This window comes from Aulonocara sp. 'chitande type north' Nkhata Bay, linkage group LG4 (genome assembly GCF_057382095.1).
Source record: "Aulonocara sp. 'chitande type north' Nkhata Bay isolate Kocher_YH1m ecotype deep benthic linkage group LG4, A_spYH_male_GT1.1, whole genome shotgun sequence".
NCBI lineage: Eukaryota > Metazoa > Chordata > Actinopteri > Cichliformes > Cichlidae > Aulonocara > Aulonocara sp. 'chitande type north' Nkhata Bay.
In genome coordinates this window covers 32,922,853-32,946,429 of record NC_141347.1, presented here as the reverse complement: position 1 = coordinate 32,946,429, position 23,577 = coordinate 32,922,853, and the positions used below count along the sequence as shown (strand labels likewise).

The following is a 23,577-nucleotide window of genomic DNA, read 5'->3' as shown; positions in this document are numbered from 1 at the left end:
CACCTCTTGTACCCTTCCTCAATATTGAACCCTTAACATTTTGGAGGCTCGTCCGGTTATTGAGGAGGGAGAGTGAGTTAGAGGTTTGGACGGGGAAATCCGGGGTCCGAGGTGGTCAGACGGGCAGACTTGACCAGTGGTCAAAAGTGAGTGGACGCACGCCGGCGCATCATATCTAAAAAGGTAAGACACTACCTGTTGAATTATTTCCAAAGTGTGTCAAATTGGGCTGTGAAAATTAAGTCTACTCACTGAAATTACTGGTGGATGTCTGTTTTGATTTTGATTTTGATGAAAGTCTCTTGATAGTATTGAGGATATAAATGATTGAATGCGGTTGGACCGCTTAAGGATTTAATACGGTTGGACCGTGTAAAGCAGTTGAAATGCTGAGTGGATTTAGTTTAATAGGTAATTGGTGAAGTGTTTGTGACAGTAAAGTCTCAATTGAATATAAAGCCGGGCTTGGACATCAATAGAATTGCTGGCGTGATTTTATGGGGTGTTTTCAAAGTAATTAAAGTTTTTAGGACGGGAGCGGTGCTCCTAGGACTGCACCAAGTTCAGGGGTGGGAACCCCCTCCCTTTTCCAGACGTGGAAAAGGGTCCTCCGGCGTGAGGTTATCCCAGGTGGCACCTGCCAATGACTTGGGACCTTGGTTAGAAATAGCCACTGGTATCTACCAGTTTGTCGCCCGGGACGACGGGGTGCAGTGTTTGGACAGGTAGAAACCGGGTTTCGGGCGTGAAACCTTAACTTAAAACTTCGGGCCAGGACTCTGCAGTCTATTTACACCTACAGGCCAGTGGAGGATTTTTCCATGATGAGGATGTACACATCCTGGACAGGGAGGAACGCTGGTTTGAGTGCGGAGTCAAGGAGGCCATTTATGTGAAAAGGGAAAGACCACCTCTGAATCGAGGAGGGGGCCTAAGGGTACATCTTTCGCCATCTTACAATGCTGTGATTGCAGCCATTCCCCAACACGCTGATCAATGGCCATGAGTACCATTCACAGTGGTTGTTGATCAATGGTCATGAAGATTTGCATAATTATGATGAAGGAACTGACCTCACTCTACCTCATATACTAGCTTTATGCAGAGGTTAGAAAATCATCCTTGCTGCTTGTAAACTATCTGGGTGTATCTTGTTTTGCTGAATTCAGATGTCCAAGTCCATAAAAAATCAGTGACCATAGCATCACAAAACAAGTTATTATGAGATTGTAAGTAATGATTTTCTCTGTGTTGAACTGCTACACCCAATGCTGTGTTCCTCCACCTGCCAAATCCAACTTTAACCTCTGATCACTGTCCTATTTTTCTGCTGCAGAAGGTAAAAGTCGCTCCATAGGCTAATTGAGTTGTTTAAAACCAAACAGCAGACATGCTTAGAAACTCTCTGCTGAACATTTGAGTACATAGAGGCTCTACAGCCTGTTTGTCTCTCCTCACTAGCTTGTGGAAAAGAAAACAAATGCTTGAGTTACATTCATCAAGTGGCTATTAAAATGAATGAATAATGATCTTGGACTGTAGCTGCTGCAAACAAAGTGTTTAGCATCAGATTACCAGTCTGTCAGTGTTCACAGCTTCTTTTTGCTGCGCCCAAATGCCAAATTAAAACAAGATTGGAGCTTTGAAGACTTTCTTCTACTCATGCCTTTTGTTTGCTAATGCAGCTGCTTTTCTGTGACTATCAAAATCCCAGATGAAATCCATCACAGCCCTTTTCAGCATACCTTATGCTTGGTTTTATTTGAAGTTTGTACCATTTCAAAAAGCACTGGCAAACTGTAGAAAAAGAGTGTCAGAGCTCATGTGAGATCGTCCGTGACTAAAGATCAGTGTGTATTTGCTGCAAGCAACCAAACTGTCATCAAGTATGAACGCAGAAGGAAATTCCTACTAGGGTGACATCATTATCTCCATTACTGCTATGGAAACAGACGTGCCACTATCCTCCCCTGCTTGTATTCAAGGCAAAACAGTGTGAGAGTGAGGAGTGTAACAATGCTCAGTCTTATCATTTTCACGTTTTGCTATTGGCCAGCTTAAACATAAACATCAGGGTGAGGTAGTTTTCTTGGCTGGCGGCCATGAGCTGATGTAAGAATACATCTGACGCTGCAGAGGAGTCATCGAGATAAAGAGCAGCGTTTGACCTGGACACAGCTCTCTTGACATGGACACAAGACTTAAAAATGACTGTGTGTGTGTGTGTGTGTGTGTGTGTGTGTGTGTGTGTGTGTGTGTGTGTGTGTGTGTGTGTGTGTGTGTGTGTGTGTGTACATGTAATAACATCCACAGGGAGGACTGTGGGACTCCAGGGGGTGATGTCATAGTGATTCATAACACACACTAATGACTCTTTTTCTCTGTCTCACACAACACACACTTTCCATCCCACATCTAATAACGCTTCTTTTGTTTGTGTAACAGGTTCGGTTTTTATTTTAAAAAGACAGGGGATTTGAAAGGTCATACATTTACATGACAAAGAATGACACACAGCAACAGCACATATAGAGATACTATAATAGGCAAACCCAGCACGTTCCTCACTTTGGTAAAGATGCTCTCTGTGATAGTTACAATCTAATAACAGAAGATTAGATATTACAGACAGACAGAAAGACTAACTGTTCCCCAGGAGTTACCCAGAAGGAACAGTGTGACATGCTAAGAAATATTACTATTCCCCATGACATTTTCTCCTTTTCTAAAAGCAACTCGATGCTTTAATGACTTTAGTCCCATAGCAAAGATCATTGTGAACCATAATGACAGATAATAGGGCTCACCTGGATGTTGCACCTTTAACTAAAGGTGCAACATCAAAATTTTTAAATTATGAATGGACTTCATCTTTAAGCACTTTTCCTCTTTGATCTTCAAAGCCCTGCATGCACCTCATTTATGATTTTCGTGATAGAGTTGCTAAACTTTGAAAGGCCTTCTAACCAGGAGGGGACTCCGAGGTTCAGTGCAAAGGCGCTTTCACATCTAAACCTAATATTTTCGATTACTTGTGCTGCAGAGTTGAACAAATTTGAACTTAAAAATGAGGCAGGCAGCCAGCAGCAGGCAGGTGAGGTGAAAAAAGGCTTTCTTGGAAACAGATTTACTTCTTGTATGCAGGTTGGATCACATAGCTAGTTGGGCAGTTTTCTGTTCTCTCAATTGCTCTACAGATCTTTACATTTGTATCTGTTTGAAGTTGTGTATATTTATCTGCTAAAATGTTTCCTATAATGAACTTTCACCTCTGTACCATAGTCGGGTCTTTATCTTACAAAATAAAAAGGGGAATTTGTTGTGATTTGGCGATATATGATAAAGCTGAACTGAACCTCTCCCACAGTCTTATGGTGTTTTACATGAGGTGGCACATTGATGTGCAAGAGGTAACTGATAGTTGTGTGAAGTCATATGTATGATCCCTGCAATCCATGATTTCCATTCCAATCCATTACAGGTTTTTCTACATTGCGATGTTCTTTGCAGATACTTAATGCCCAAAGTGACAATGAAAACAGCTCGTGTTAACACTGGAAAATCTATCACAAGTAGAGGAATAAGCAGGTATAACAAACACAAATAGAAATGAAGTAGTCCTGAATAAACATAACGGGGTATTAAATAACCCCACTCAGACATTTTAGTTGCTAAAATAGCTCGGGCCCAGCCTTGCACAATGTCTTTTGTGAAAGCCCACAATATGGCTTCTAATGACTGTAAAGCTGTCCTGTTTATATGCTGTGTGAGTGATAATGAATAACAAAGCGTAGGAATACAAAATTTAGGGAGTGTGTAAAAATAGAATGCAATGTATGCTAACAAGGCCCAGCTAGGAAGTTTTGTTGTTTATGTCAGCGTGTTATTAAATCTGTTTTTCAGCCTTCATCATATTTTGTAACAAGGCGTGAAAAATAAGTGTGTTTTATAATAACCTGCAGTTTAATATACCTGCTTGTTTTTAATGTAATACGTGTTAACAGACCTCTAACAGTTACTGGTTCAGTTTAGCAGGTACAATACTGGTGAAGAAGTATTACACCATAAACTGTTTCTTAAACTGCAGTGTCATTCCAGCGCAGGGTGTTAAACTTGGACTGACTGATTGGGGTCAGTGGAAACAAACTAGTAGTGATCGTGTTGCCTTCACAAAGAGTATATGGCAACCCTGACTGCAAGCATTTCCCTCACTGATGCAGAGGCTGGGCAGAAAAGGACAAGCAATAAGAATTTCAAAATGATGAACAGCTGCAAATTGATAAACACATTTGAAGCAATATAAAAACATTTAGTTGTGTTTTTAGCCTTGTTGGAAATATTTGGTGTGTCTGTTTGTCTGCTGTAGCTGGTGCTGCTAAGGTCACATTGAGTGGATTTTAAGAGCATTTTCTCAGCTTGAGTAAGAGTGAACCAAAACTGTAAAGCTGTGAGCCCGAAAGAGTAAAACCAGCGAGGTGAAATATTAAGAGTTGCTTGAATATTCTCTGGATTCTCTTCTGGGTTTGCCACTGGGTTCAATCTCTTTCGCATACAAATAGTCAAGCAATAAATTCTTAATAGGAAAATAGTGATGAAAGCTGATTTAAGTCAACTCTGTATGAACTAAGACAGCATTGGACTTTGTGGGGTGTGAGTGGATGCTGGTGTGGGTAAAACAGCTTCACTGTTGGCTAACTGAGGGTTATACAGGATTCCTAATGACTTTCTGTTCCTTTAAACCACAAAAACAGAAGAGAAATACAGTCGACATGGCTTTCTGCATCTATTAGGCTGACTCCAACTGTACGGCTGCTTCGGAATAATTATAATCACAGTTTTAGCAACGCTTTCTTCATATATTGTGAGGCTTTGTGAGCATTTTAATTGCACGAGGCTTAAAAACAGCTTAAAGAAAATAGCAGTCCCACACACATTTTATTCAAGGGATAAGCCAAGGGGTGGCAGGAGATGGCTGCTGTAGACTAGCCCTGTGGCCACCCCACATAACCAATAATGACACCTATTAAAGGGCTATGTACAAACATACTCATACATTCTCTGACCTGCAGTGATTTTCCATGCAGGAAAAATAAAAATCCATGTGACGATGGATGTAATGGTCTTAGCTTGGCCACCCCTTTAAAATGTTCTGGCTACACCACTGACTCCAGCACCAAATAACTGTGTACCGTTATACTCCAGCATGTTATTTCTTTCTTTACATTAAAGCATTGTTTATTTATATGGCTTCAATACAAGTGGTCTATGCATAGTGTGTATATTAAAACATATATCAAAAGTCCTTCAAGAGATTACAAACCTGGGCACTTTTAAAAATCTCTGTATGTCAAAATCTCCATCGTCTTGTGCTGACACGCTTCTTTGGCTAACAGCTACTTTATGTGGACTTTTACAGCACTGATTTTGTGTTTTTTAGATGTTTATATATTTACTCAGGCTGTCATGTGGTATTTGATATAACAAAGATCTTTCACATTCAGGTAACTACACCACCTCCACGTAGTTGGCTGGGTAAAGCCCCTCCCACCCATCATCCTTCTTCCCTCGACACCATCCTTGGTCATCCTCATCCTCGATCTTTAGAAACTCTTCACCTGGAGGGAGGAAGAGAAAATTAATTTCTGTATTTGTTTTTTAAAACTATTGCAACATTTTTTTAAACATCAATTCAATTCAATATTATTTATATATAACAGTCACCTCAAGGTGCTTTATATTGTAAGGTAGACCCTACAATAACACATACAGAGGAAAAACCCAAAAATCATATGACCCCATATGAGCACTTTGGCGACAGTGGGAAGGAAAAACTCCTTTTTTAACAGGAAGAAACCTCTGGCAGAACCAGGCTCAGGGAGGGGCGGCCGTCTTCTGCAAACAGTTGGGGTGAGCGAAGCCTTATAACCCTTATTTGTTTTGTCAGGCCAGCAACCATAAAAAAGAGCCTATAACAGTTTAAACATATATTTTATTTAACTGTAAAATCAATGATTCAAACCATTCTGCTTAGTAATTTCATGTAATAATAGTCGTAGTACATTTGAAATAAAGCTGCTTTCAGCAAGTAAGGCACCAAAGTGCAGTTTCTCTAACGGCCACTTGAGGCAGCCTTCAAAAGCTAATACCCAAAGATTCACCGATAAAGTTGCAATCGATACATAAATATGTTTCTAGCTTTATTTTCAAGCTGATATACTAAAGTTCAGAGAAGGCAAGATGGGTAAATAAGGGCAACTAATCAAAATGTACAAAAGCTATCAAATAATCTGGGAAAACTTAAAGAGTAACAAAAAAAAAAAAAAGAGGAAGACCCTTGGGATTGAGACACAGATGAAAAGAATCACTAAAGGAAAAAGTAAAAATAATGCAAGGCATGAAAGGAACACAGCCTTCAACATATAAAAAGAAAACAACCAAAAGACACACTAAAATCAGACCAGACCTGAAAAATGTGGTGCAGACACTAACAGAAAGATGAGATAGAGGAAGGAACTGCGAAGTATAACTGCAACGAATAGCAACCAAGACATGAAACAAAACAATGCTGAAACTCATTACCAGAATGATCGTGAACTAGAAACAGGAACCAAATAAGGCGCACTATACTAGGATAATAAAGATGTGAAACAGGAACCCAACAATAATCAAAAACTGTGAGAAAAAGAATCTAAAAACTTAAAATCAACTTAAAACATTGAGACCAAAATACGTCGGCACTGCTGGTCTCTGTATATTTCATATACTTTTGTATACTTGGATTGTTACCGGTTATTTTTTTTGATGTACAGTACAAATAAATGGCTTGACTCGACATTAATGTAGCAATGTGGCCTCTTTGAATGACAGCTTCAGGTCACTGAGAAAAGCTTTTCTGCTGTTGACCATATAGGATGCAAAAACCTAACAGAGGGTCAGTTCTGACTGGCTACCCCATTGGAATTGAAAGTTTGCGAGCCAATGAGTGTGCGGTTTCATACGACAGCTAATCCTCCACTTTGAAATATGGTATGGACTTAATTTTGTATTCAGTGTGAGCCAGAATGTGTGACTGAGCCCATACACTAGGCAGGAAAGTATTTATGTGAGCCCTGCGCCCTCTCCTCCAAATATGGTCCACATTCTAGCTCCAAAAACATGACTGCAGCCTTAAAGCCAAAGCTGAGGCTTCAAAATATGAATATACAGAGACGCGGCTGAGTTCACAGTGACGTCATTCATCTTGCAGTGTTTACCTGCTTTAAAGGACAGCTCATCTGTCTCCTGGCCGACGTAATCATACAGAGCTCTTACTTTCACTCCCCCGATCATCACGCTGTCAGTGGAAAAAAGAGAAGAAAGAGATTAATCTTTGATTGCTTCAAAAAAAGCTAGACAACATTAACAGTTCCCGTTCGGAATAATATCCTCACCTCTTCTCTATTGTTCCTGATTTTTCCACTTCTTTTTTCCCTTTTTTGCTTTTCTTTTCAGGTGTCCATTCCTGAAAAAACATTGGAATATAAGTAACTAAAATAAAGTGCACAGAGTTAAACTTAAAATGCTGGAAAATAAAGGGAAATACCTGGAAGTGAGGCCAGTCAGTTGGCATGCCCGGGCCGTGGGTGTTTTTCCACCAACGAAGGTCCTCTTGCTCATCGATGGCCATCAGTGTGTTGTGGAGCTCATTGTACACGGCCCGCACACTAAATGCCGAGAGATAAACACAAAAATCTCAAATTTGATTTTAATCTATGCTGATCCGTTCCTAAAATTTTGCTGGAAGAGATCATCTCTCCTCTAATAGTCCTACTTATCAAAAACAGTCGTGCTGTCTCGTGTGAATTTTGGATATTTTCCACAGCTCTTTTCTCACATTTAGCTTCAGAGAGGTTCACACTGCTGGAAATACCCTGTGTCCTTTAGGTATAGTATGTCTCATAGTACTTAATAAACACCATGCTATAAGAAACCCAATGATCTGGAATATATGTTACAAATTTTATGTGTACTCTGGATACTGATGATTATATAATTAAAAACATACTTAATTCACTTACACTGCAATCCGGGACACTTTAAGTTAAGTGTTCCCCCCAAATTAAGCAGATTAATAGTGTATATAATTTCTCTCCTCTCCCTGTGGCTTTGGCTCATTTTTATAAAGTAATTAAGTTGCCATCGTATCCAGTATTTCCTTCATCAGAGTAGAAGAGAGTCGGTGATGTGCTAATATGTAGTGGTATAGCTTTTAATTAGAGGTAAATTAAGTCAAATTATTGATTTCAACATACTTAACTCTAAAGACAGCCCGACACAAGCTGCAGGGTTCACACATAAGACGAATCTGTGCTACTTGTTTAATCAAATACATCAATCCTCTAATCAGCAGCGGCAGCAGCACCTTTTCTCAACACCGCACACGTACAAAGCACCGTGCTTCACCTCTCATTGTTGGTAATGTCCAGGTGTTTGTGGATGGAGAGGAAAGCCTGTTTGAGAAATACAATCCTCTTGCGCTCCTCCTCCTGTGATTGGTCAAAGACGGACTCCATCTCCTCCATGTAGCGAGGAGCATAGTTGTTCACCTCCTCCAGGACCTTCTCGTAGCGGGCACGGACCTGAAAGTATTTCAAACCAAATTGGCAAATAAAACTTGAGCGGTGGAAATCTAACTGTCAAAAAAGCAAAACAAAAATTGTATTAAATGTGTGTCGAATGTCTTACACAAAACATTTCATCCCACTAAAAACATGCGAAACAAAGAACTTCAACAACAGTCTTCTAAGAAAAAACTTTGATAAACTGAAGCTAGCTCGCCAAGATAAACAAAACCATTTCAAAATGATTTCACCAGGTTCAGTCAGGTGATTAACTGATATAAAAATATTAACGAAGCAAAAAATTGCAACATTTAACCTCCCATAGACTATGCAGTCACAACTGGTAATGAATTTTAACTTGATATAACGCTTCACCCCAGTGCTGACATCACAGGTTTCCTGTGAAGTAGACATTATTACAGTACAACAGCAGAAACCACATCATAAACTTGTGAGAGGATATGAAGATGAATGATTTAAACCACACGAAACATTTCCAGCACTCTTGCACTCCTTGGTCACTCCACTCTGTCCCGTTTGTATAATTTGACTGTTTTCTGCGCTACTCTGGAGACTAACTATGCTGCTGATTGGTGCTGGCACCTGTCCGTCATCCTGCCTTCCTCAATTGTTTGCTCCTTCTGTGTTTTACCTGCTGCCACTTTGATTCATCTGGCGCCGTACTCCAACCGCAGCGGGGCTAATTATTGCAGCTGCTTTAAAAGGGGCTGTCAGGCCAGGGAGCAGTCTTTTCCATGTTTGGAATGGTTACTTGTACTTTGGTCACGTAATTTATAGTGAAGGGTTTACGCCTGCTAGGTTCTGATTCATCAACCTGCTTGTTTTGCTCTCCACTTGGGGGATTTGTAAATTAGGAAAGGTAACAGTACTTCTACTTATTGTTCACCACACAGTTAGATTCCTTTTATTAGAGATACTAGTAATAAGGGTCTTTCTTTTCTCTCTAACGTTTGCTTTGGACAGGCTAGTAAGACGTGTAATTAATTTCTTTGCTTTTGATAACTAGAATACAGATATTACATACTTAGCATGTGGAGTTGCATCCACATGCCCTCTGATTTATTAGTTTAAAACCATAAAGGAACACAATAACCTACTTAACAGTCACTAAACCTTTTCCCTGTGGTTTATTAATGTCACTCCCCTTTCTCCTGGTAAACCAGGATTGTAACAGGCACCCTTCCACCGAGCATCAGTGGTAAGGTACGGATCTACTCATGTTCCAAAGTGAGATTCCTTAACTCATCATTCATGCTTCACCTGTTTTAATTAATTAATAATTATGCAATAGTATTTTTTTTTTAATGCTCCGTGGCCAGAAACTCCACAGTGCACGTAAGACAAAACTTACAGAAAGTTCAAGAAAACAAAATGAAAAAAATAAGGAAAAAAATAAGAAAGCAGTGACATGTGGTGTGCACCTTCTCGGCCTCCTGTTGAGCCACTTCTCTCTCCTCCTGGATCTTCTTCTGTTTGTCTATGGAGACGTCCGGGTTTCCCTGAGCGTGTGCCTCTCGCTCTCTGGCTACCTGCTCTTTACGGCTCACTTTATGGTATGCTCTTCTTGCTTTATCCAGCTGTGGATGCAAACCAAAGCACAGACTGACTATATGGAGTCAATGCACAATAGATAGGGATAGAAATACACCGATTACACTAACACCAATTCACTTACAGGCACTTCAGAGGCACTTAAGCTAAGATGCACCTGACTCTGAAAAGCACATTACTGAATAAATTCATTTTGAAATAGCAGTGCATTAGCTTCCTGTTTTCTAAATATAGTATTTGAATTGAGGCCATTTACTTAATGAGAAACCATCTGCGATGCCACAGTCACTTCTAGTATATATGAAAAATTGATCCCCTAAGGGCTCGTCTTTTGAGGCAAAATTATATTTTTGATGCATGTCCCTTGCTGCTCTCATTTCACTGTAAGGTACAGATTCAAGTGGCTCATTGCATCAGAACACAAACACTCTTGAGAACTGGGTTTCTGGCACTGGCACAAAATAAGGCTTGGGAATGTCACAGAGAAAAGGCTCCCAGAAGCGAACATTAAAATGTCATGATGACCAGAGCTGTCTGGAGTGGAGCTGTGAAGCCATGGACTGTATATAAAAGATGTATTGATGCCCTCTAGTGGTTACAGAGACTTTACATGGCCTCCACTAGCACTAAGTTAGACTCCAGAGTAAACCTCCAGAGAAGCTAAGCAAAATGAAGTTAAGCAGGAAGTAGCAAAAACTGTAGTTCCTCTGGTGACCACTTGAGGCTGGCTTCACGAGAGTGAGTGAATCTCCACAGACTTCCATGTTAAAATGTTCAACTAGTGTGTGTTGCACCTGGGTAGTTTATCAGTTTATGAATGCAACTTGCGAACCAAACATGCTAGCATTCACTGATTACTTAGCATCCTTTTACTCATATAAAGTGCAACAACAACATGGCAGCTGACATTATGGCTTCAAAATGCAGAGTTCAAAACCAATGTGTAATCTCAAGATGGCTACATCCTCATTTTATATATTATCAACAGTTACACTGCTAATAAAACATGTGCGTAGCCTCTCAGGTCTGATAAATGAAGCTAATGTGGTTGCTAAATCTTTAGAAATCTAAAACAAAAACACATGACTTCAACCTCTCTGATCACTTTGGGGTTTTAACCACTAGAAAAACTAAATTAAATTGAAAAAAAAATATTAGCTACGTTTTTCTTTAGGAACAGGTGTATTGCTGCTGGAGCGCGAGAACTACACTCCACTTTTAGCTCTCAAAATCAGGAAGGAAAATATTGCATCGGTGAAGCTTATTTCATTAAAGATTTCATTAAATGAGAAATAATTTCAAAATGGTAAATGAACTGGTTCTTATATAGCGCTTTTCTACTCTTCTGAGCACTCAAAGCGCTTCACACAACTTGTGCATTCACCCATTCACACCAGCACATTTTTCTAGATGCTTTCTAAGTAACATTCATACACATTCGCACTCCGATGGATGCTTCGGAGAGCAACGTGGGGTTAGTATCTTGCCCAAGGATATTTGGCATGCAGACAAGGAGCAGCCTACGATCGAACCACCGACCTTCTGGTTAGTGGCTGATCGGCTCTGCCACCTGAGCTACAGCCAAATGGTCAAAATGTTGATTAAGTAAAAATGTGAGTGAGTGAGTAAGATGGTAGCGGTCTTCAAAAGCCTCCAGGCTGCAAGTTTATTGTTAATTTACATATCAGTAAAAACAAATTCTTTATTTTTTAAGACTGAATTTGGGAAGAGCTTAATTAAATGTAAAATAATACTGTACGTTTTGAAACTGCTTCTAAAACAAAGTGCTCAAAGAGGCAAAAAGCATGTGTGCAGAAAAAAGAAAAATAAGAACATATTGTTCAAAGATTATCCCAATCAAAGCAGTGTGACAAATAACAGCTGCCACAAGCGCCAAGACAAACTGTACTTTAGTGGCTGCCTCAGTATGTAATTTATTGCTTCACAACATACTAAACTAACTTTAACGTGGCATTTTATATCTTTGTACACAGCTCAGTGACTGAGATCAGACAAAAGCTTTTAATTAATATGACGATGTGTAACTACCATAAACAAATCTGGAAAAAAATCTGACCTTTTTAAGTCGTTTGGCCCACGGCTTCTGAGCACGTGCAAACCCCGTCTCAATGTCGTGGGACTCCTTGAAACCCCCAAATAACTTCTTGTGGAAGGTGTCCTTCTGCCAGGTCCTGACCCGGTCCCCATCCTCCGACACCAGGGAGCGACAGATGGTGGCGTGTAGGGCGGCAAGCCTGTCGGCGGAGGACAGAAAACACTGCCAAGCCTTCATAAGAGAGCCATATAGAGGACCTGAGGGAGGGAGGAGGAGAAGAAGATGACACACCATTAAAATTACTGTTGTATTTCAGTAATAATTGGGACATGATTTAGAAATAAGATCATTTCCACGTTCATTATGTGTTGCGGTTACTGATCTTACTAGAGTCCACCACCGGCTTCCACTTGTTGCTCCATTCACTGAGCTGCTGGGCGTACTGCCTCTCCACGCGCGCTCTCTCTTGGAAACATGCCACTATGTCATTACAGGCCTGGAAAGCATCTTCTGTTCGCTTCGCAGTGCGCTGATAGTTCCCAGGCTGCCAGGACACAAAGAGAGAGGAAGATTTGCTTTCCACATCATAAACACATGAAGTGGATGGAAGGTTAAATTGATTTGATGCTTTAAACTCTAAGTCTTTTAATTTTTTGGCTTTAAAAAGTTAGAAGTTAACAAAAAATGTTCCAGTGTTCAGTGATTCAGTTTCTTTTCTTTAGTTTTATTATTTCAGTGCCAGAGAATCCAAAACGGTACATTTGTTCGGTGTATTCTTGGAAATATGGAGACCCAAAACTGAATAACACAAACAAAAAGATTACTCCAACTGGTATTACAAGCACACTGCTACTGTTGCTTGTTACTACTACTGCTTCTAATTTGTAATACTAGTAACATATTAAAAATAGACTAATATTATAAGTAGAAATATTAGGGCAAATATTCGCTGCCTGAAGCTTCGTTTTTTATATTAACTCAGTTTTGTTGTTTAGATTACTCAAAGCAGACCTATTATGGTCATTTCCAGCGCCATGTTTTTAATCTCGGGCTCTACTAGAGTAGCTTAGTATGTGTCACAGTTTAAAATAATCCTTATTTAACCTATGATGGATCTTGGTGCAGACCCTCAGTTAATCTTGTGTCCACCCCCTTTCCTTTAACCTAGCCGTCTTCTGATTGGCTGCCCCTCGTAAACAGAAGGTTTGAACAGCAAGTCATTTTGTCCTCAAGAAAAGGGAATTCAAATCTTCGTCTAAATTGTAAATAAATTTGCCACATATTTTAAGGGTAACTGTTTAACTACATTTAGTACAGTTTAAACCCTCAAACCCTTGAATGGAGCCGTGGATCCTGCATGTTCAAACCTTACTGCACACTACTAACATATCAGAAGCTATTTTCCTGGCAACAACTAATAATCTATACTCAAAATGAGATTTGATTGCAATACTGTGGAAGCTCATTGAGAGAGAGGTGAGAAGATTGAGCCCTCTCTTAACTGTTCCCTTAATATATGACTGCTCTCAGGAACTGCAAACAAATCTAAAGCTCATCAAAAGCTCACTAATTACATTTTGTGTTTAAAACAATGATTTGTTTTAATGGTTTTGTGCCAGAATATTTGTTAGCCAGAAACTGTAACTTTCTGGAGGTTTGCTGTCAGTTGCTTCAGCTTTCTGCAATGCTAAGCAGACTCCAGCTGCACACATTCACTCTACATATGTATAGTAAATATATATAGTATTGATTTCATTTACTTGTGTGTGTTTCTCTAAATGATCCTCTAAATCATTGTCATAATGACGTCTTACTAAGTTCCACTGAATAATGCACAGTACCACAGCTAAATGAAATACACCCATTACCGTCTTCCTGTTAATCGTGTTGTGCAGACGTTGGCTGCAGTTAAATCTGGGGTACAGCAGAGGGTGCTACCAAGGATAAGAGTGAATTGAGCTAAACAGCTAAAATAATTATTTCCACATGCTTCTTAATAAAATACCAACATGAAAAGAAAACTGAATTTTATTTTACTTTTCACAAATAATGTATGGAAAACTGTCTGACCAGATGATGACTGCTACGTGAGACTCTTGCTGCTGTTTAATGCATGAAATCAAAATGTTGGATTCAGTAAGTGAAAGCATCCCCTATGAAACTGAAAGTCCACATAAGCGTGATTTCTTGAATGTTTAGTATTCCTTTGTTTTGTAGTACAAAAGACAAAAATATTAAGGTAGAAATGCTACCCTTCCATCATAGTCCTTCCATAGCTGTGACGCTGCAGCAGCAATGTAAGGCTAATCCTCCCACTTGCCACGAGTGACACTTCACTGGCACTGAGTTTCCGCTGGTAGCACAAATGCCGGCCACAGTGTGAGGCGCGGTCGAAGCCCGTCCATAAAAAGCCAGACAGAGTGAGGACAAGAGAGCAGCAGAGGCAGGGCCCTAAATGTAATAACATCTCTGAAGCAAGTGTGTTGTTTGTGGATGTGGAATTTGGAAATCTCTGCAATTTTCCTGGCAGCTGTCATCAGCTCCTTCTCAGCACTGACTCCTACTCTCTTTTTCACTTTCTGTCAGACTCTATCTGGTTGTCACTGACACATTTAGACAGCTGCTTCAGTGTGATTGTTCGCCATGCTGTTTTAAATTACTTGAGGCAATATAGTTGATGTAAATACCACAAAAAAAAAAAAGACATGAGTGAACAAGACGTCCCTAAAGCCAATGTTTTACCTGTCAAACACACATGTAACTAATAACCTCAATATTGGGGCTCTGGTTACGGGTTTTGTACGTGTTGGATCACAGACATGGCTTACTTGGATAGCTCCAAGAGACTATAGTAAAACTGTCTGCGTGCTTTCAGTGCGTCATATACTTTTGGATACTGTAACACAGAATACGCTTCTTTACTTATTTTCTTTGGCAAATTCAGTGTAAGATGATAAGCCTCTAGAGTTACAACAACAGCCTTTTCTTGCAATGTCCAAAGTCTGTAATGGGACTCTTAATTAGTAGTTAATTAAATGCAGGGACAACAGAAAGGTCAGTTGTTGTTTGTGAAAAGTAGTGCTAGCAGCAAACATTAAACAAATATGCAGTTTTGTGCTTCAGGTAACTAAAGCAATCAACCGATGCATCTTTATTATAATGTGACATTTTTCTTAACTCATATTTTTCATATATCATACATATATCTCTTTTTCATTCTAATTGCAAATGATTTGTTTACTAATCCTGCATTTTAATGTTTCTGTTCAAGTGTAGTTTAGAGTGCTTTAAAGAGTGCTGCACGTAGAAGGACAAAGACCCTGAATGTAAAAGTTTTTCATTGTCTGTATTAACACCCTTCAAAAAAAGCAATCAGAGCCCTCAGTGTGCCTTTAATGAAACACTGTAGTTTTAAATGCTTTAATCACGAGGAGTGTTTCACACAAGCGCCCTCCTCCTTCCTCCTCTATCCTTCCTTTCTTTTTGCCTCTGTTGTGGTTTGCACTGACTTTCCTCACTCGTCTGCGAATTAAGCAGAAACAGCTGAGGAATCCAGTTTGAGGCCAGCGGCAACGCTGCAGAGACCCAGTTGGCCAATAACCGAGGCAGATGCAAATCCGCTACTAGAGAATCAGTCCAAGCAACAAAAGCGGTATCGAAGGAAATGACTAAAGACTTCTGCTGAAAAAAAATTACCTCTCATATAAATAAATGATCGCATTCAAACTGTTAAAAGCCTGGCGAGTTTTCATTATAGAACTGCATTAGTGTTAAATGTAGATGAATGGATGGGATGATGAAATTGACGTGTTCCAGATTTTATGTTTCACAACCTGCATATGTGTGTCAAGTTAAAGTATTAGCTGGTAGTAGTGTAGCAGTACCACAGTAGATGCTGCTCTGATGCTTCGTAGCTGTGATAAAGTTTTAAAGTAAATGTATAATAAGTAAAAGGTAGTGAAAGCAATGGCAGTAAAACTATTAATAAAAGATGAAATGGCATAAAAGAAACATTTCCAGACTATACTCCAAAGTGACTTTACCGCAACTCAAGCAAAGAGCAGATGACAGATTCAGGGAAAGCGAGTCAAAAATGTTTGTTCTAGAAAGGAAAAGAAAGTCTGTTACAAATCAAACTCTTAAATCTTTAGTTTTCTACTTGAAAACAAGTGAAAATGTGTTTGAAATATGTGATAATCGCATTTTTACTTTAGTAGCAGACATGCAGGTGTCACAGAATGCCCTTATTTAATATAACAAAGCATATAATAGCATATATAATCCCTTTATATAACTGTGGCATTAATGTTTTAAAAGGGACATGCACTGGGTCCAGAGACTGTTATCACTATGTATAAAGTTGAGGTGGCTTTGCCAATGCAAAACCGAAATGCTGAAGTTTGCAGTATAATGACAGGCAGGCAGCCTTTGAGCACGGCGGCAGGATGACACAGACGGGAACTGGCCTGGAAACACATCCAGCACAACAGGAGGCTTCCAAATTACAGGAGGGGAGAGATGAAAGTGGGGCAGCCAATTGAGGCCAATAGCAGACAAAGCCAATATTAAAGCGGCAGCACACTCAAATTAGACAGTCAGGCACTCTGAAATGTTTACAGCCTTAAAATATGGTGGCAAAACTGGGCTATGACTGGTAAACAGAGTGTACGGTAGTTCACAGAGATGGGTATATGGCCGATATGCTGTGTGTACATTTAGGCTTCGGTGAGAGAGATAATGCTTAGGATTTATCTTTTATGTTTGTGGAAACAGGTCTGTTCTACAGACTGTTTATTTTTCTCATTCTGTCTATGTTGGTGCTGTGAAATAAAAGCCACTTTTGTATTGTATATAAAAATGCAGCAGAAGGTCTAAACTTGATCCCTGTTTTCCTTTTGTGCTGCAGATTTTATTCTGTACCTCTCTGATGTCTCTGTTTAGTGTGAAGCTGCAGCCTGTTAAATGAGCTCGGCACTTAGCCTGCAGCCTCGTTATCACTGCACCAGGTAAAGAAACGATCTGGGACTGGGACACATCCATCATTAATATATCAGCGTGTCCTAAGCGTACTGTTGTTTTCTTATGGATTAAATAAACATGTTAATTAGCGACATCTGGAGATGCTGGTGGAATAAGTGCAACAATGTAATATAACCAAGAACTTTTTAGACTTCTTCTTGATACAGTTTGCACTGAATGGATCCCGATGGACGTGTAGCCCATTTTGGAGAGGAGGTTTTGAAACAGAAAATATAGTTACATTTTTAGATGATTTTTTAACTTAATATCTTTCTTTCTTAAGATTTCATTTTGACAGTTTTGCAGGGAAGCGTAGAAAGGAAAGAGGAGGAGAGAGAGTGGACTCAAACTCAGGCTTCTGCACTTCAGACATAAGGTAGAGACACCTGCTTAACTGCACCAGCCAAACCAGAACCCTAAGTAAGGCCTTTCTGTCAGTACTGGGAACACTGAGGCACCATGAGATACTTTACAGCACTCGTCAATTTATATTTATTCATCAAGCAGCAGCAGACCCCCTGATAGCAGTCACCTTCAATCACCACAGCCAGCTGCTTTGTGTATACATGTGGAAGTTTCTGCTATGGCTTGACTTCTAACATCTGTTTTAGTTGTCATTTGGAAATGTGTGCTTAAGAAAGTGTGTCACGTCCAAAGACAGAAAAAAAATGGAGAAAGCTTCAAGGTCTGAAAAGTGAAGCCAGCTTGAAAGTGCGTAAACCTGATTTCTTTTTTCATGTGCACCAGGGGGTGATACCTGTGGCTACAGAAAGACCTCGTGTCCCATATAATTCAATGGCAAGACAGTCCTCAGAGCTGATCTCTGTAAACACTTTTCTGATAAGTTTATGGGCTCAGTCAGCGATTTCAGCCCGTACTGAATAAAACATTAAATCCATTTTGTTTTAGAAAGGAGGATAATCCAGGATACGCTCGTCTCATCTTTGTGGTCCTGATGTAAATTCTTCACAAACAAATTAAGATGTATTAGCAGAATGCAAGCATTTCAGGTTTCTTTTTTTTTCCTCTACAAGGAGCTGCATAGAATTATTTCAGCTGTATTTTCATTTGCTACATACGGGCTGTCACTGCTGCTCCTGAGACTGAATTTCGGCCAGTTATGTTCCACAATGGGATCAACAGGAAGTGAAATGGCTCCCATAGTTCTAAGGCTAGCTGGTGGCAAAATATTAAGTATATATATCAAACTATTCTGTTAAGTCTCATGCAAAAAAAGAGCACAAAAAAAACAAAGAAAATAACTTTCTGTGAAAGCATTAAGTTTTTATAGGAAAAAAACATTTTTTATTTGGTCCCCAGACTCAGTCCAGACAAACACATAGAATAAGTCAATGAGCCAAAAGCCTTCAGCGAGAGCTGTGTTAAATCCTTGCGAGGCGGTTCGGAGAGTAACTATTCATACTTAAAAATGAAAACACAGCCTTGTTTAAAAAGTTGTGTTGCCTGAACGACAAAACTCTGGACTGTTTTGGCTGCATGTTCGCTCAGACTTGAGATACGGGGGGGAGCTATCTTGTGTAGTATATCTCCCTGTCCCATCATAAGGTATAAACATGTAAACACACAAAGCCAGAGCCCCGCACACACACACACACTGAGTACACATACCATCCAGAAGCTGCGATTGTAGGCATCTTCAAGGCTGTTTTCTGATGGCAAGGTCGACATCCTGTTTTCTGAGAAAGTAAAGAATATCTGATTAGTTTGGACTATATTTTCTATCATGCTGCCTTTCACTGTGATCTTTATGTAGCTGCCATTATCACCTTTCATTTATTGGCTTTAGATTGTTGCAGCTTCAGTATTTGGGACAAATGTTTGAAATAAGGGACACATTTAGCCAAAATTATTTTCAGGTACAAAATGTAGATACTTAATAAAATTTAATACTTGAGTTCTTGTTTTATCAGACATGCCCCACAGACCTGACATCACTAACACCACTGTTATAATGGTTACACGATAAACTACTGGATAAAACAGGGATTTTACTTTTATAAATTTAAGCTGCAAATATTAATTTAAGCTAATTACCAGTCCACTCTGTTATTTTAAATGTAGTTATTTTTACATATTCACTGTTTTCAAGTCTTTATCTTTTACTTTTATGTATCTATTTAACAATTTCCTTGGTTACTTTTGATGGACTGTTTCTCTGTCTACTGCATTTAGCTATCCCTTTCTCCTTGTTGTGTTTTTCAGTGCTCTTAGTGATAGCTCAGTGGGTGGAGATAACTCTAAATTAAATCAGCCCTTTTATATAATAATGTATTTGATCAAATTACCACTTCCCATAAATCCCTTGGCACCAACATGATTCACCACTGGCACAAGTGCTCCGGGTTGGAAATCAATTCTCTCCTGCTATTTTAGGCTCCATGACATGAAGGCATTTCATATCTGTTCAGATAAATAACTAGTTCAACACATGTCAGGACCCATGTGAGACTATACAGCAGGTGTAACACAGTGACTGAATCAAATATGGAGGCTTTGTACGCCCATCTAAGCGTTGGAAGTTGACGTGCACGTTAAATAGGACCGGGATAGTGCAGAAGCTCTGACAACACCAGCAGACATGGACTGTCCTCTCCCAGCATTCCCAGCTTCTGAAACATGAGCTATCCAAAAATAAACAGGGGCTAAGGGTCGGCACATCCTATCACACACTCATTTTCTTCCCATGCTAGTCGCGCTTTGCTCATTTAATATTGACCCATAAACATCACACTTTCTTTGAACGTAATCATGCTCTTAGCTGAGTGTTACTTTATGTTCATGTGGTTCTACCTCAAAAAAAAGAGAAAGTTTTCCAGTTAAATATTTAAGCACACAGCAGCTTTGCTTCAAATCCTCGAAGCACCCAAAAGCTGAACTCCACCCTGACAGAGCCTTCGTGACTGGCCTGTTTTTCCTGCCTGCAGACATCTCCCCTCATGGCTCCGTTATGCTCACAATTAGATTCAATGATCTTCCCTCAACATCCTGCTGTTCACGGGGCATCACATGCTCCGCTAAGAGAATAATGTCCTGCCTCTTCCTGGCCTCAATCTGCCTCAGTTTGCTTCATCACCACCACTGAGGACTTGTAAATTACGCAACCCAGATCTCTGCAAGAGGTCATGAAAATAAAGAATACCCTCTCTTTTAACCCGTTTGACCCTGACTTCCTTTCCCTCTTGCTTTCTGGCTTTCCTCATTGTATGACCAAGTTTCCAGATAAAATGTGGGAGTGGGGTAGCTCCTGTCATGATATTAATTAATGTGACTACACGGTTTACTACAAACGGTATACTTTTTACTACGTTTTAGAGTTGCAACCACACTACTTGTGTCTGTGTAATAGCAGATTTATGTATAAATCCCTTATAAGCTGGTAGGAAAGTAAAATCTTTAACCTCCATTCTGGGTTAGCTGTGACTGACTTGTATGTCTCTCCTCAGGTTTATCAGCATTATGCTTCAGTTTATGTGTTTAAAAAAAAAAGAAAAGAAAAGTATGCCGTGCAACTCTGTATCTACTGGGAATGTTTTGTTAGTGACATACGCCTTTCAACAGTGATTTCATAACTCCTTAAATCGATTTTGAGATCCTCTAAAAATGTGGGACTGGCCTAAAGATTTAAAAACCTCCAGAAATATTTATATAAAGATGAAATAAAGTGATCCCTAGTGTCATTTCCAGTTAGCTCACTGTGACGTCTGTGGTATTAGTGAGGCATACCCCATTACTTCTTACTTTCTGACTAAGTCACAAACTATGCATCACGTGGTTGCTTTTTCACACAAAAAATATACTACTACTTACCGCCTACAAGCACAAATCTATATCCACCATGAATCCTCCAGACTTTGTATAATATATGTGCATGTCAGATATAAAATTAGCTCCCCCCGATTCTAAAAGGTTCGCGATTGATTATCAGTATCTTGCATTAACTCAGACTTCATGGATCTAAAACTCCAACTTCTTCACTTGAAAACCCAACCAGCTGAACCCAGAGCCCGTTCAAGTCCATCTGGAGCTTTGATCCAACCAAACTCTCTCACCCCTGTATGCTGAACGCACTTTTGCACACACACTCACTCCTCCCTCTGTCCCCGTTTCATCTGTCATGCATAACTCAACACACACGCATTGCATAGAGGAAATATATAGCAACAACTGAACACAGAGCAGAGATAGGAGCGCCGTCACTCCATCTGATCTCACTGAAATGCATCCATTCAGCCATGGCAGGCTAATAGTTTCCTTACCTCTGAACGCTGGGGCCCCTCTCTCATTCACCCCCTGCTCTCTTCTTTTGTTTGCCTAGTTAAAACAGTTTTTTCTTCCCGTCTCCAGTCTGTGTGGAGTCTCTCAGGCTCTTTCCCTCTCTGTCTAGTCTTCTTTATGCTCTTCCTCACTCTCTCCAACTTTGATTTTTCCACCCCTGTTGGACAGTGTTGCTCCTGCTCTTCCCCTTTCTTTGGCCCACTGTTTGTGTCAGATGAGTTGGCTTTTTTCCCCCCTCCCTTCCTCCTTCTCCTCTTGCCTCCCTCCCTCAACGTCTCTCACTCTCTCTCTCCTCCTCTCTCAGTAAAACAGCTACAGGAAGCGTATTCCTCTTGTTCTTCGTCAAATATCTACTTTGTCTTTTTCCCTTTCATTTGGTCACTTTACCTCCCTCACACCACTGTTAATGAAGTGTGGCAGAACATTGGTTTGGGGTGTTTCTTTGTGTCTGTGTGTGTGCATCTCTAAGTGAGTCAGACAATAGCTGAGTCACCCAACCAAAGTTTATGTTTGGCATGTGTGTTTGGGAGTTAATAACCCTAGTAACCACCTTTTAGAGTTTTAAAAAGAAATACAAAGCAGCATGGCCAGATAAGGAAACTCCATCTCTCTGCGCTTGCCTTTAACCCCCTTTTTGCTCCCCACTATTTTCCCTTGGGATCATTTGGTAGGCCTGCTTCCACAGCTGGAGGATACATCCGGTGTGTGAGTGTGCATATGTGCATGTTTATGTGTTAAAGGCAGAGCTGTTTGAGTGCAAAGCCCTCTAACGAAAACTTGCCCGCACTCACATATGCTGCTTTTGGTGACATAAAGCCCCGTGCAGTGCTGAACTCATGAAACTTCTCCTTGCCAGAACATGCCATGTAAATAACTAGACAGCTGTACATTGCAGTGCTTACACACAGCTGCAACCTGCTGTTAGGAGACAGTAATCCTATGCTGGGAGTACTATAATCAAATGTGGAAGCATAGGAGACAGATATCATGACAACACCGTGAGATCCTGTCATTAAAATGATAATAGACATAAATGTCAACACCTGATGTCAGATCCCACTCAAACAGTACAATTGTATTCACCATGTACACTTCATATGTTTAACCCTCAAAAAGCCAAGATGTTTTAGTGATTAAAAGGACCCAGTGTGTTAAAGTTTTGTGTTTATCATGTGCTGTTTCCCTTGTGCAAGATGTATTGCACATATCTGCAACATGGAGTTAAAAAAAAACAAAAAACAAAAAAAACTGAAACACTAAATCACATTTATTTAGGAATCCTTGTCTCTTCTTCTTACAAAGCAAATTTTCTTGTTTCAATAATACCACAAAATCATACTTTTAAATTTCAGGCATGTTTTCAACTATCCTTGCATCATGTTCATCCCAAAATGCAAATGAACTGGTGACTCAGTAACATCGCCTGTTTCTTCCATGCATCCTTTTTAACTTTAATTTAAAACTTTTTTTTTGTATTTGAGGAATATTTTTAAATACTTTGTGCAGAAAAAAGCTCAGAATACTTATACATTAAAATATCTGAAAATCGGGACTTTAAAAGTGAGGTGCACTATGTGGAATAGTTACAAACAAATACATTTCAAAAATAGCCCAACTCCATGCATGTGTTTGGACTGTGGGATGAAGCCAGAGAACCCACGTAGACACTGGGAGAGCATGTAGACTTCACAACCCAAGACCTCCTTCACCACAAGTCACAGACTTTGGTCTATTGTAAATGACGACTCATCCACCTGCATTGTTTTATAGTCCCAACGACTGCAGAAAACAACAGCCAACCACTGACCACATTTTGGGACCTATGAATAAAACTGCCCTCTACTGGTTACTAAGGGTAACTGTACCTGCAACCCTCTGGTCTAGCCTTAACTTTAATGGTAATAAAGTAGTAATATTAATCATTGTGACCACCAGGGGGCAGAAATCCATACAAGACAAAATTACAAACACAAAATCACGTTTTTCACTAACTCTACTCCTCACAGATTCACTCATTACAACTGCTTCCCTTTC

The 23,577-nt window shown here is 39.8% G+C and overlaps 1 protein-coding gene across 2 annotated transcripts; it reads right to left on the bottom strand.

Moving 5' to 3' along the window:
- Positions 1-2,437: 2,437 nt before the first annotated feature.
- On the bottom strand, positions 2,438-21,758 carry LOC147333079 (protein kinase C and casein kinase substrate in neurons protein 3). 2 transcript variants are annotated; one of them, XM_086290013.1, is made up of 10 exons: positions 21,525-21,758; positions 18,877-18,944; positions 12,616-12,772; positions 12,250-12,485; positions 10,043-10,198; positions 8,443-8,618; positions 7,583-7,703; positions 7,431-7,501; positions 7,254-7,333; positions 2,438-5,615 (listed from the first exon to the last, which is right to left on the bottom strand). In XM_086290013.1, exons 2-10 carry the CDS (start codon positions 18,934-18,936, stop codon positions 5,506-5,508), a joined length of 1,167 nt encoding a protein of 388 aa, XP_086146139.1. In that variant the 5' UTR covers positions 18,937-18,944; positions 21,525-21,758; the 3' UTR covers positions 2,438-5,505. The 2 variants fall into 2 exon arrangements, with proteins under 2 accessions (XP_086146139.1, XP_086146140.1); XM_086290014.1 differs by lacking the exon at positions 21,525-21,758 and adding an exon at positions 21,076-21,312.
- Positions 21,759-23,577: the final 1,819 nt, after the last annotated feature.

Bases quoted from the DNA above. Each gene is read 5' to 3' on its own strand.
- LOC147333079 (XM_086290013.1), bottom strand. From the start codon at position 18,936: ATGTCGACCTTGCCATCAGAAAACAGCCTTGAAGATGCCTACAATCGC. The intron at 12,486-12,615 runs GTAAGATCAGTA...TCCCTCCCTCAG, and splicing joins GAAGCCGGTGGTGGACTCTA to GTCCTCTATATGGCTCTCTT. The intron at 10,199-12,249 runs GTCAGATTTTTT...TTGCATCCACAG, and splicing joins GGGCCAAACGACTTAAAAAG to CTGGATAAAGCAAGAAGAGC.